Source organism: Alligator sinensis, unplaced genomic scaffold (assembly GCF_000455745.1).
Source record: "Alligator sinensis unplaced genomic scaffold, ASM45574v1 scaffold755_2, whole genome shotgun sequence".
NCBI lineage: Eukaryota > Metazoa > Chordata > Crocodylia > Alligatoridae > Alligator > Alligator sinensis.
Genome location: NW_005841883.1, coordinates 2133110 through 2145782, shown reverse-complemented (window position 1 = coordinate 2145782; position 12673 = coordinate 2133110). Strand labels below are relative to the sequence as shown.

General features: G+C 40.6%; 1 protein-coding gene across 1 annotated transcript in view; it reads right to left on the bottom strand.

The window, feature by feature from the left end:
* ALS2 (ALS2, alsin Rho guanine nucleotide exchange factor) overlaps positions 1 to 12673 on the bottom strand; it is a 49660-nt gene that overhangs the window by 12673 nt on the left and 24314 nt on the right. Inside the window, exons 12-24 of the mRNA XM_006017660.3 lie at positions 12578 to 12643; positions 9475 to 9637; positions 8999 to 9130; positions 8645 to 8773; positions 8175 to 8245; positions 6705 to 6771; positions 5653 to 5855; positions 5443 to 5508; positions 4198 to 4296; positions 3455 to 3619; positions 1614 to 1725; positions 1193 to 1270; positions 936 to 1069 (exon numbers count right to left, since the gene is read on the bottom strand). Coding sequence (XP_006017722.1) covers positions 936 to 1069; positions 1193 to 1270; positions 1614 to 1725; positions 3455 to 3619; positions 4198 to 4296; positions 5443 to 5508; positions 5653 to 5855; positions 6705 to 6771; positions 8175 to 8245; positions 8645 to 8773; positions 8999 to 9130; positions 9475 to 9637; positions 12578 to 12643 — 1485 coding nt within the window. The remainder of the gene's footprint in view (positions 1 to 935; positions 1070 to 1192; positions 1271 to 1613; positions 1726 to 3454; positions 3620 to 4197; positions 4297 to 5442; positions 5509 to 5652; positions 5856 to 6704; positions 6772 to 8174; positions 8246 to 8644; positions 8774 to 8998; positions 9131 to 9474; positions 9638 to 12577; positions 12644 to 12673) is intronic.

Sequence of the window (12673 nt, the reverse complement as noted above, 5' to 3'; positions counted from 1 at the left end):
GCCTGGTTAACTTGGCATCCAGTTGCAAGTGTCAGTACTGTCAAAATAAATTACCAGTAAGTGCTGCAGGGAGTATAATGAAGTCAGCCATGCAAAAACATGAGGGCTGTTTCCCACGTTAATATATTTCTAAAAATTTGAGAGTAAGTTTAATGATCCTGAAACTAATGATTCAATAACACTACTTATGAGCAGGTATAGAGTTAGTAAATATTTTGAAATTATCTATAGGTCTGCCAACTGATTTCTGGATTGATGTGAAGAACAATTAAAATCAAATGCATCTTCATTATCACTTAAAATGAATCAGAACTAGGGTCTTCAGAGAGAAATCACTAGGCTAATCCAATGTGCTGCCTATTCCCCAGATTAATTTCTAGAATCACCTTTGCAAAGGGTGGTACTTAATCATTTTAGCAATCCAAGAGGTTCCTCTATAATATTCCTAGCAATCAACTATGCACGTTCCTAGTTCTACTGATATGCAGCCATACTATACTGGATTTTTTTGATGACAGACTCCTCCACAGAACTATTGTCAAATTAGAAGGTATGCAACCAATGTAACCCCTCCAATTTTACTATTTCATTCTCCACACTAGCCTTGCTGAAGTCATGCTTCAGCTGAAGTGGTCAGTTAACTTAAATTTCAAAACTGTCATTACCTTCATGCCCAAAGCAGCATTGAAGAGAAAGGAGGAGAGTGACCCTCACCCACTTCCACAATCCTGAAGCTTGTTTTCATTGTTCTGCAACTCCTACTTAACAGTACCATGTACAGTAAAAGGCATCACAATAAACAGTCTTTAAAAAGTTAGTGTCAGATGCCAAAATGCTTTAAGTTATCTAAATAGTTTCAGAACAGGTCTGTAGTTATATAGATACACTCAAGAGCACCACTGCATTAGAACAATTGGTCCCCAGCCAGCACTTACAATACTTTAGGTTTGTCTTTCTCACTGTCATACAAGCTGGGTTTAAAGTAGGTTCCAGTGATTTTTATCCCAGATCCCCATTCTCCATTGAAGAGACCTTCAATATAATCTCCATTTGGCAAGGTGAGTGTTCCCTTGGAGAGTCAAGAGAACAGAGAAGACAAAATAAAACGTTAAAACTGAAAGCCATTCATAGAAGAGACTGAACTAGAATGAGTTTAAAAAAAGGCCAAGGGTACAAAAGTCATAATTACAACCTTTCCACTAAGAGTCCAGTTATCTGAAAACTCTCCTTCATAGACTGTATCATCTTCAGAAAGCAGAATCCCAGTCCCCTACATAAAAGAATAATCACAATTAGCATAATAATGGACCAATAAATATAGAAAGTAATCATCACTGAAAAGACTTCATACTAGATTTAGGGATAAATTGTAGTATGATGATGATTTTTGAAGTGATAGCCAATGAAGGAGCCTATAATAGAACACAGATGAACACAGAAACACCAACATTAGAGGATGGAATAGGAACAAGTTCTTCCAGGTTTTAACAGTCCAGTATGTGGGAGTACCCCATATAGAATAAACAACTGTTACTAGGCAGGGGAAGGGCTGGGGGGACAAAAACTACACACCACACATGTGTACACACTAGACAGCCTAGAATCCAACTCACCATCATTTTGTTGGTATTAAAAGCTCCTTCATAATACAGTCCAAACTGAGTAACTACAACACCATTCCCCTGGCAGAGGTCATCTTGCCACATTCCCATATATTTTTCACCCCTGCAGAAATAGGTGATGAAAAGAAAAAAAAATTATACGCAACTAAAATAGTTTTGTAGATGGACTAGTTTATTCATAAATCACTCCTACTGTCTCTCTAACGTGACACTGAATTAATAGCTTCTAGAAGACTCAGAAGCAGTACATTTGAATTCTGTATGACAACTGCTAATCTGATTTCATCAGTTCAAGGAAAGGACAGCCAACTACCAGAAAGACAAGAAAGCAAAAGATATCCTTCATTAATTTATTGGCAGCCCCATCACATCAAAACCTAGCATTTCTAGTTTTTCAAGAATTGCACATTTCAAGATGACAGAATGAGACCCCAATAAAGCAAATGTTTAAGTGACTAGATGTGAACAGTAGCTATAAGAAGAGAAAAAGGGAAGACTTGTGACCTGAATCCACACTAACTGACCTTTGAAGGACCCATATATAAAAGAAGATCCATGGCAATAAGAAATGTATAAACAATGGGTAAAAGGTTACATGAACTATGATTATGCTTTATTATTCAGACTTCTTGACACACCCAAACTAAGCTGTCACAACCTACAGGGTCCCCATTTTACAGAGGGGTGGTCAATTAGGAAAGAAAGGCCTCCTGTTCCACTTATGTCGAGTGCACTGGAACAAAAGATGGAGCACAAGAGTACAAAAATGGTCAGAAACAGAACACAGGACCAGGGCATGGAAAAAAAGAACACTGCAGTTAAGACATTCATTTGGTTCATAGGTTAATAAATATTTAAAGACAAAGAATAAAAGCAAGCGTGTGTGTTCATTTTAATGGAACTAATGCATTACTGCAATAGAAAAAAGTTAGAGCCCACATGACTTAAGGAGGAAGATGCAACATGCTCAGCTTCTGGAATGGAGGAAGGAAGAGTAAACTCCTGGTTTCCCGAGATGCATTATTGCCAAATGACACACGAGCAAATGCAACCTTTTATCTGTAGTCCTTTAGGCCCTGTGACTAGTGAAAGAGGGAATCCTCTGGGCTCCAAAAAGGTGGGTACCTATACTCCTCCTACCCAAAAAAGGAAGGAATACTGCTATAAAAAAGGTATCCAAGTGATAGTGAAGAAATAAATTGCACAGGGCCTTTGATCCAACTTATCCAAAGGAGGTAACAGTAAAAACTAGGTTCTGAATTCCACTCTCCTCCAGAAGTTACAACTTTCCACGTGGAGAAAAAGACTAAATGGACTAATGAAAAACAATTTGATGGCAAGAACAGGAACAGTAAGTAGCTAAATATGAAGTCTTCTGAAGAGTGCAAGGGAAACATGTAACAGAACCAAGTGTGAAACAGACTGGAAGGAACTTGAGATTTTTGACTGAAAACTGTTGTATAACCAGGAAACTTTTCATGGCTTCTCACTCCTCTCTCAAATGGGCTTTCAAGTCAGTAAATTGGCAGCTACTACTTGGATTTTATGAAATCCAGGAGCTTTTTCACAGAAAAGGAACACTTCGTTCAAAAGGAGGTTAGGGGATGTGTGTACAGGTGGCTATCTACTTATTTGGGCTGAGGCAGCATCCATTTTCAGTGCATTATTTTTTTCAGCTCATTTCCCTCATTCATGAGAAGGTGAAGTAATTTGCCCCTAGCTTTGAGAATAAGTCAGGGGCTTCACTGTAGGTTAACCAAAATTTACTTCGTTCCTACAGCATATGTAACTAGCATATTATATTTTTAGGATTTCTACTGTAAACATATTACCTTGTAATATCATCGAAGACTCCATATCCAGTCTTCTTATCCATTGACCATTGGCCAATGAACATACTAGGTGAGGAAGATGTCAGTTTGCCACTGCGCAGGAGGCCATGTCCATGACGCACATTATCCTGAAAGCAGCCTTCATACACCTCTCCAGTGGCATAGCTGCAATCGCAAAAGAGAATGAGTACAGCTTTGGTGATCCATGTCGTTCCATATTGATCCATACTGTATCCAGGTTTTCAGGGATAGATAATGAACCTTTTCTTTCAGATCACATTAAAATCATGTCCACCTCTGGAATCATATTAACAAGTAATGTTTAAGATGTAAATGAGACAGGACCAATACTTTTAAAGAACCTTTTTAAAGCAAAATGGGGAGATACTATTTGGTCTGCCATTATGACATTTCAAGAAGGGAAAAAGTCACCTTAAAAACTGAAAGGATGTGGCAACATTAAAATGGAAACAAGATAACAGCCATCAGTGTATTCATTAACAGTAGAAAGCACCCAAAGAATTATTAAAATTAAAGCTAATTAACTACTGCCAGGAACTTGGGAGATGCAATGATAGAGTCCCAATACTAGAGTTCTCCCTTCTAAAAAGAAAGCAGTGCTCCAATACAAGAGGATTGCAACTGAAAACAGTACTTGTAATATCAGATCAAGTTCAGAGTCTCCCATCCCCTTCCTGAACTACAAAACACCTTCTGTCAGAAAGGTAATATGTGGTCCATACCTGTAGACTCCTTGTCCACACATTTTGCCCTCCTTCCAGTATCCCACATAATGGTCATCTTTGTTCAATGCTTTGTTTGGCACCCTGTATTCACCATACCTGCCAACACATGAATATCAAACAAAACATGAGCAGCCATATTACAAGCATATACACAAATCCATTATTTTACTACTGCATAAAAAAAAAACATTTTAAAATTTTAATGCACTAAGTTATGATTTCACTGGCATTTCACCAACATCAGCAGTTAGCACATTTTGTACCAAAGTAACAACTTTCATATCACTAGGGGGTGTTACCCTGCATTATTTTCAACACATTTAGTTCTGGTCTGGTCTGGTCTGGTCTTGGGGGCAGAGGGGGAAGGAAGGGGGTGCAATGGGGGCAGACCCAATGCAGAATGGGAGCAGGGCCAGACAAGGGGCTCTGTCCGTCGTCCCCCCTACCCATGACAGCAGGGACTGAAGGGCCAAAGTAGGGCCAGAGGCATGGGGGAGCCACGGGGCGAGAGGCAGATCAGTGGCAGTGCAGGGTGTTGGGTGAAAGCATGCCGTCCTCACCCCCCACATCTTTCTTGATGGGCGACTGGCTAGTAGTTTATAAGTTTCATTTCACATTAACTCCCTCTCCATTGCTTGCTACCCTCTTCATTCTTGGGTAAGATAAATTTTACTTTTAATGTTATGGCAAATTGAGCTCACAATTTGGGTTCAATACTTAGTATCTTTAATAGGCATTAAGAATATTAAGAAGAATAAATTGTTTTTGTCGTCTTATCTTTGGAAAGTGGCACAGGAAACTGAATAATCATAATTTTAACATCCAAAGCAAGAGTATGCCACTGAACTTATAGTTAAAGAGATTTCATGCCTTTTGAAAGAGTAACAAATAATAAAGCCATTTCATCTGGGGGTGGAGAATAGCATCTTGGGACAAAGAGAAACCCTAGAAAGCAAGCAAAAGATGAAAAAGCAACACTGTATTTTTTTAAAGCAAAAAAGCAACCTAACAAAGTTCACACACACTTTCATTGTCAAATCTCTTGCCATTTCCCTGAGGCCTCCATCACTTTGAAAACTGAACTTACACTGTTCATGGACAGGCTTTGTACATGTTTTGCGAGATGTCTAGCACACTTATTTGTTAGCTATGCAATATTTTATATACAAATCTCAGACTAAAGAGTGCTACCTCCCATAAACAAATATTTATGTTCTCTTGCTTAGTGAAGTCCACTCTTACCCATCTTCTAAACCGCTCCTGAACACTCCCGAATACATCCTTCCATCTGCCCATTTTAGGACACCCCTGGAATACATACACACAGAAATAAGGCAGTTACCAGATGAAGATGGTTCTCATAAAAAAACCCTTCATTAAAAAGCACACTAACACGTAACGGTAAAAACTACCTCCCTCCTCCTATTCCTTTCAAGTCTTAAATGCTTTTACCTGCCATTGGGTTTCCCAGAAAGCCACCTTCCATCATAGGTAGCATCCTTAAGCCGAGGATCCTTATAAAAAGTGTATTTGGCACTACGAGAGATGGGAGGTTCTTGTCTCTGGATATTCCCACTACCTCCATAAGGGGGCAAATCAGAAGTTCCTCTAAGAGCTTGATCCACAGCTTGGCTTATAGCCCTCAGCCACTTTGTCTGAAATAGATTAGAGAAGAATTTTATTATTCAAACCCTTGCCTGTCAATTATCTTTAGCATTTCTTCTCTAAGCACCCCCTGCACCCTCCCCACAATATTTCTCTATACACATTATCACTACTCCAGATATGAATACAAAAAGAAAAAACCAGAGGAGTTAGAAATGTATGTACTTGGATAACTGTTTTTTTCTTACGTTAGTCCTGAGACTAGATAGATCAGGGGTGGGCAAATCAGTGGATCCAGCTGGCAGCCAGACTCCATTTCCCAGAAGCCCCTGCCCATGTGGCTGGGGCCAGTTTCCATGGAGACCCCAGCAGCAGCTGCACTGTGATAGTGCAGGGCCGGGGTTTCTGTGGACACCAGTCCCAGCAGCGCTGGGCAGGGAGCAGCTCCAGAGCTGGTCTAGGATCTTGCAATGGTGACAGCGTGGTCCAGAGCCAGGGCAGAGCCACAAACTGCTGCCTGCACATCCCTGCCTAGAACATGCAGGCTGCAGGTTGCAGCTCTGCCCCGTCTCCAGACCACAATGTCACTGTTGCAAGATCCCAGCCTGGTGCCAGAGCAGCTTTCCACCCTGCCAGCCCAGCTAGGGCCACTCTTCATGGAAACCCCAGCCCCATGCCATCATAGTGCAGCTGCTGCTGGGGTCTCCACTGAAACCAGCCCCAGCCACATGGGCAGGGGCTGCTGGGAAATGGAGTTCACTGCTGGCTGGATCTGGCCCACAGGCTAGACTGCCCACCCCTGAGATGCATTCCTCCCCCCCACTCATTATTAAAAGGATCTAAACAGGGTGTTTTGCAGCATCACAAAGATAATCAGGAAAGTCCGTGCATCTGCATACCTTTTCCTGTGGTGTTGATGAAAGGAGAATAAGTTGTTCCTCTGGTGTAGTGATCTTCAAACCATTCCTAAACATAAACAAGAATAAACCCATATTAGAAAGAATCTATGCATTATATGATGAAATTTCAGTCTCTTAAAGTAGGGATATTGTAGCAAGATTGGTGTTGTACAGGAGAGGATATTCAAGATTAGCATTACTTTCTTTTCAACTCAGAATTTGAATAGTAACATCCACAGAAGACTGTTCACCCATCTTGCTCAACCCCAACTTTAAAAAAAAGCAAAAACAAAAAACAAAAACCAAGCAGACATACAATCATTCATAGTTGGTAGGGTAGCAAGGGACCTGAGCAGATAATCAAGTCCGACCCCCTGCCATAGCAGGAAAAAGTACTGGGGTCAAATGACCCCAGCGAGGTGTTAGTCTAACCTCCTCTTAAAGACCTCCAGGATAGGAGCCACCACCACTTTGCTTGGAAGTTGGTTCCAGCCCCTAGCCACCCTGACAGTGAAATAGCGCCTCCTGATATCTAGCCTGAATCTACCCTCTGCCAGCTTGTGACCGTTATTTCTAGTCACTCCCGGTAGTGCTCGGGGAAACAGGGACTCCAATACCTGCTGGTCCCCTCTGACTAGTTTGTAACAGGCCACTAGATCCCCGCTCAGCCTTCTCTTGTGGAGCCTGAACAGGTTCAGGTCCCTTAGCCTCTCCTCACAGGGCCTGCCCTGCTGACTCCTGATCATGCGGGTGGCACTACTCTGGACCCTCCCCATGCTGTCCACATCCCTCCTGAAGTGCGGTGCCCAGAACTGGACGCAGTACTCCAACTGCGGCCTGACTAATGTCGCATAGAGGGGGAGGATCACCTCCTTGGAATGCATGACAAGGTGAGGTTGGCCTTCCTGACCACGTCCCCACTGTCGGCCCACGTTCATTTTGACATCAATAATGATTCCAAGATCCTTCTCTGCCTCTGCACTGACAAGAAGGGAGTTCCCCAGCCTGTAGGTATGCTGCTGGTTCTTCCTCCCCAGGTGCAGCACCTTGCACTTGTCAGTGTTGAAACCCATCCTGTTCTCATCTGCCCACACCTGTAACCTGTCCAGGACTGATTGAAGCCTACTCCTCCCTTCTAGTATGCCCACATCCCCCCACATCTTAGTGTCATCAGCAAATTTGAATAGGGTGCTTTTTACCCCCTCATCCAAGTCACTGATCGTATTTACAGGTCTCAAAAAACAAAGCAGAATCCTATTGTAACAAGGCATTGTTAAATAAAAATACCATTTTGTTTGGATTAGAATGATATACAGATCAAAGATATACCTAACTCTTATATCTCATTTCCCCAGTTTAAAAAAAATCCAATCAGTTGGAGTAAAGGAAGAACATCCAAATACTTCAGAAAAAAAAAAAAAAAAAAAAAACATGATTAGAAATAAATTTGGATTACAGAGAAATACTCACACATTCCCAGCTTCTTCTGAGACAGCCTCCACCCACACTGTGGACAGGGGAAAAATATGGTGCGTTGAGAACTGTAAGCAGGAAAAAAGGCAAAAATAAAAAAAGAAAAGAAACCTCACTGAGCATATGCCAGTTTCCCCCTTCCCAAATTCCTTGTAATATACCCTCTTCCCATCTGAGGATAGGATTGAGATAGATTTCAGTGAACCAATAATATTCAAACTACTGCTTCAAATACCCACAACAAACCAGGCCACAAATAAAGACCAGGGTGTACAAGTATTTTTGATGGTTGAAATAATCCACTGAATCAACCTTTGGAAAACAGGAAATATTTCTCCCTTTTTGGCATTGAATACCATTGTAAAGAACAGCATAAAAAACCTAAATAAAGATAGAAATTAATCACATCCAAAAGTTGCCAGTCATTAAGCTGAGGTGGAAACATTTATGTTCTAGCATGTCCTCACCTGTGCATGGACCAGAGCATCATTAAAGAGGATGAACCAGTTCACTGAGAACCTTCCAGCATGCTGTAAAACCAGCCCCCGATTACTGCTTTCACAGATTAACCGACGTTCTGATTTCCTCAGGGAATCCTACAGTTAAGATCAGAAAGTGATCAAGTCATTCTTGATATTGAGGATGTTAGTTTACCATAAGTTAATTACAGCAATAGCCAAGTCTTTCTAAAATTAGAAGTGCTGTAGAAGATGAGAACAAGTCAGTGAAATGGAGGAAAAAAACAGTGACTTCAGAAACTAGGTTAATGGGAATCTGCAGTATGACACTAGTAGCAAATCAACTGACCGCTGTGAGCATACCGTCATTTTCCCAGGGAAGGTCTTCCAAAAGCTCAGTGTGTATTCTGCTTCTTTCCTTTTCCTCCCAAGGTGGATAGCAAGAGTCTCATAGCAAGAACTAGAATCCTGAAGCTTCTGGTATTCTGAAGATGTCTAATGGGGAAAAATAAACAAAACACCACACATTGAGAGACACCAGAGTCCAATACCAATACTTTCATTACACCATCACAACATCTCCATCAGGTCACTAAAAGCAACTCCAAAAGGTAGCCAGTCTGCTTTCTGTCACTTATACAGTGTTGATGCAATGGAGTTCTCAATGAAAGATGTTCAAGGAATACTAAAAGCAGAGTGGTAAGTGTGTTCATAAAATTTATATGACTTCACTACCTGAGGCTCTTCATATAAATCAAAGAGTAGCATGCAACAAACAAGCTACTTCCAATTAAGTTTCAGAAGCACTGTAATATTGGGAAGAGATAAAGACATCTTACCACTTCAAAACAGGTAGCAAGCTTTAGCAAAACTCTAGCATAATTATGAAGTCTTCTGACTGGCAAGAAAAACAAAGTATTTAGCAGTTCTACCAACTGGATGCATTCTTCGTTAGTCTCAGACAGCTTCTGTAGCAGCTCCTCGTTTTTACTCAAGAAATCGCTAGAGGGGGAAAGAATGATAGGATAAAAGCCTTAGTAACACTTGGCATATAAGACTATAGCTCCTACTACAGAGTCCTCTTCTGGGTAATCAAAAAAAAAGACCAAAACAGGGAATATTTAAAAACAAATAAATAAACCAAAGAAGAGAACAGCATGAAGCATCAATTTCCATTATAATTTAAGAAAACATTATAAACATATTGGACTTAGTAAATTAATTAAGTATGCGCAAGCAATTTTTTTTCTGATGCTAAACCCATTCTTAATTGAAGTGAGAGCGCCAAGGGAAGAGTTAACCTAGCTTCTTTCTTGGAGAGTAATTTGTTGCTGTTATCATTAGATTCCCAACTGGTCAGGTGATATACGAGACAGAAAATGGTTTTGTACCCCCTATCAAAACAGTGTGCCTATAATATTATCACCCAAAAAATCCCAACTTGTGCTTATGTTCCCCAGGCATATGTAGATAATATTTTGCCTCCCCTTGCTGTCCAAGCAGCAAGGTTTTATTGGCAGTATTTTTTTTACTGGACCTACTGTATGCTGGGAGAGGCACATTTGGGCATAAACAGACCTGAAGAAAAACCCTTTGCTTCTTACATTTCTTTAAGATCATCATGGCTACAACACTGCAGCCTTCTTGCCCAGGGAGGTTAAACAATTTCCTCACCTCTACCGTTGAAACAAGTTGCATCCTACTTCTAAAATAAATATGGAATCTGTATAATCTGTAGTCTGATTTCCCAAAGTAAAAAGCTAATTTACTTCAGAGAAAAGGGAATCGATTTTAAAGACAATGCAATTGCAAGCAAAAGTACGGTTTCCTCACCAAAAAACAACTCCCCAAAAACCCATATACAACCATGTTTGTATGACACGTCAAAGTAGTTTTCCATCTAGGAGCTATTTGAACTGGAAGCCCGAGAGGAACAAGAGCCTAGATGGCAGGCTACAGAGAACAAAGAATCAGCCTGGAGAACTGCACAGCAGGACCCCTTGAGTTCAATGTGATTAATAAGATATTGCTTCACAAATATCAAATGAATATCTAGCCTAGTTCTGCCCATGGGATTTAAGAACCCTCTTATTTAAGAAGCATTAAGGGGGGAAAAGCCTTCTTGGGAGAGAAAGCTGTTTTTCTTCAGCACAAGACTAACCATCTGGATAGTATACATTTTTAAAGTGCTTTGAGATCCTCACACAGAAAGCTTTCTAGACATTAAATGACAAAGCCATCATAACCATAGGTCTTGCCTATTTTCTCAAAGGATATACCCAAAAAAGCCTACCAACAATAGGGATTTCTAGTGAGAATTTTGCTTTTGTGAAAGGTTGGATTATATCTAATGTGTCTGTATCAGGAAATATTCATGGACTGGCTTACATTATTAAATATCAATTGAGACAATATCTGACAGAAGCTCTAACAGAATGATTTATTCTAAACATCAGGTTATTATCTGTATAGAATGCCTTTTGCTTTTCTTTACAAGTCTTAGAGCGAAACTTCTGAAAAAAACCTAAAAAACCCAAACAAAAAACCCCACAACTTTTCTCCTTGAAAATTTCAAAACCTGAAAATAAATAAATAAATAAATAAATAAAAAAGGTGCTAGCAATTTAAAGAGTTTCTAGCAACATTATGAGAAACTGTCACTATTCAGTGACACTACATGAAGAATTCAGTATCTGCAGTTCCAATATTAAAAATTATCAGGGTCTGTTATGGACCTACTGCTGTTCCCCAGTTCTAGGTCTGGTTTATTTAGGATGAAGAGCTGCAAATAAAGGAGGAAAACTCTTCCTTTTCCATGGTGGGACTTCATGTTTAGCAAGTAGCATCTTTCCTCAGTTACACCCACAAATTCTTTACCTTGGTTGCACAGTGCTTCAAACAATCCAACACAGTGACATGGTTTATGACATGCTTCAAAGGGGCCAAACAACTGCAGGAAGTAACTCCCAGGTTGCAAGGCGAGACAACACTGGCTGATAAATTCCCAAATTGCAATATTTAAGAGAATGCAGATGCAGAAAAATGTAATGCATCAGTGAATCCCAATCTATAATTTACAGGCTGCTTTTGGTCCCAGGATTACACAAATACTCCTTTTCAGTTAAAACCTTGATAAAGGTGTACGGTGGTGCATAGGAACTGGGAGGTAGGGATGTAAATATCATTTTAAAAAATATCTATTTAACCTCCTGCAATTATAATTGGTTAAACGGTTAACAGTAGCTCAGATATGGCTGCGGCCAGGGGCCGCTCCCCCCAAAGGGGTCTGCGGCGGGGAGCCGCTCCCGCAAAGGGAGTGGGGAGGCAGTGGTGGCAAACACCAAGCACAGCACCCATGAAGCCAGGGGTGGCAGCTGCAGGCAAGGGGCTTTCCATTGGGAGGAAGGAAGCACCTGTGAATGAGCAGCTAATTGCTTAACTGATGTGTCATTAGGCTGTCAGTCATTTTCCTCTTTAACCTCACAGGCTATGGGTACTAGGTCCCAACTCTTCTGTTCCCTTTGCTCTTCCCTCCTTCCTGCTCTGCTACCTTCCTGTTCTTGAGACACTGCACCATTTCCTTTACCCACTGGACTGTGCCTTGTGCTAAATGTTAACTGATAATACATTAGCATTATAAACATACTTATTTCAATGTTTAACCTTTCACATCCCTACTGGGAGGCCAAAGAGCTTGGGAACTTTCTCGTTTCCCAGTCAATGTAGTATTAATTACGAAAGCAATTTTAATCACTACTTAACAGGTTTTAGTATCGAGATCACGTATGAAATTGAAAGAAAAAAAATTATACCTACACCCAAGTGGAGTTAGGAAAAATCCTTTGCACATTTTTCATGCATCTGCATATTATCTCTCTCTCAACTCTAAAGTTGAATTATGTCAGCAAAAATCCATAAATATTAGGAAAAAGATTTACTTACATGGCTGGTTTTGCAAGTAGTGCGAATCCTCCCATCACCACAAAGTTTGTTACAGATGTGCAATACCTAAGGCAGCAACGGGTGAGGTGGGAAGGG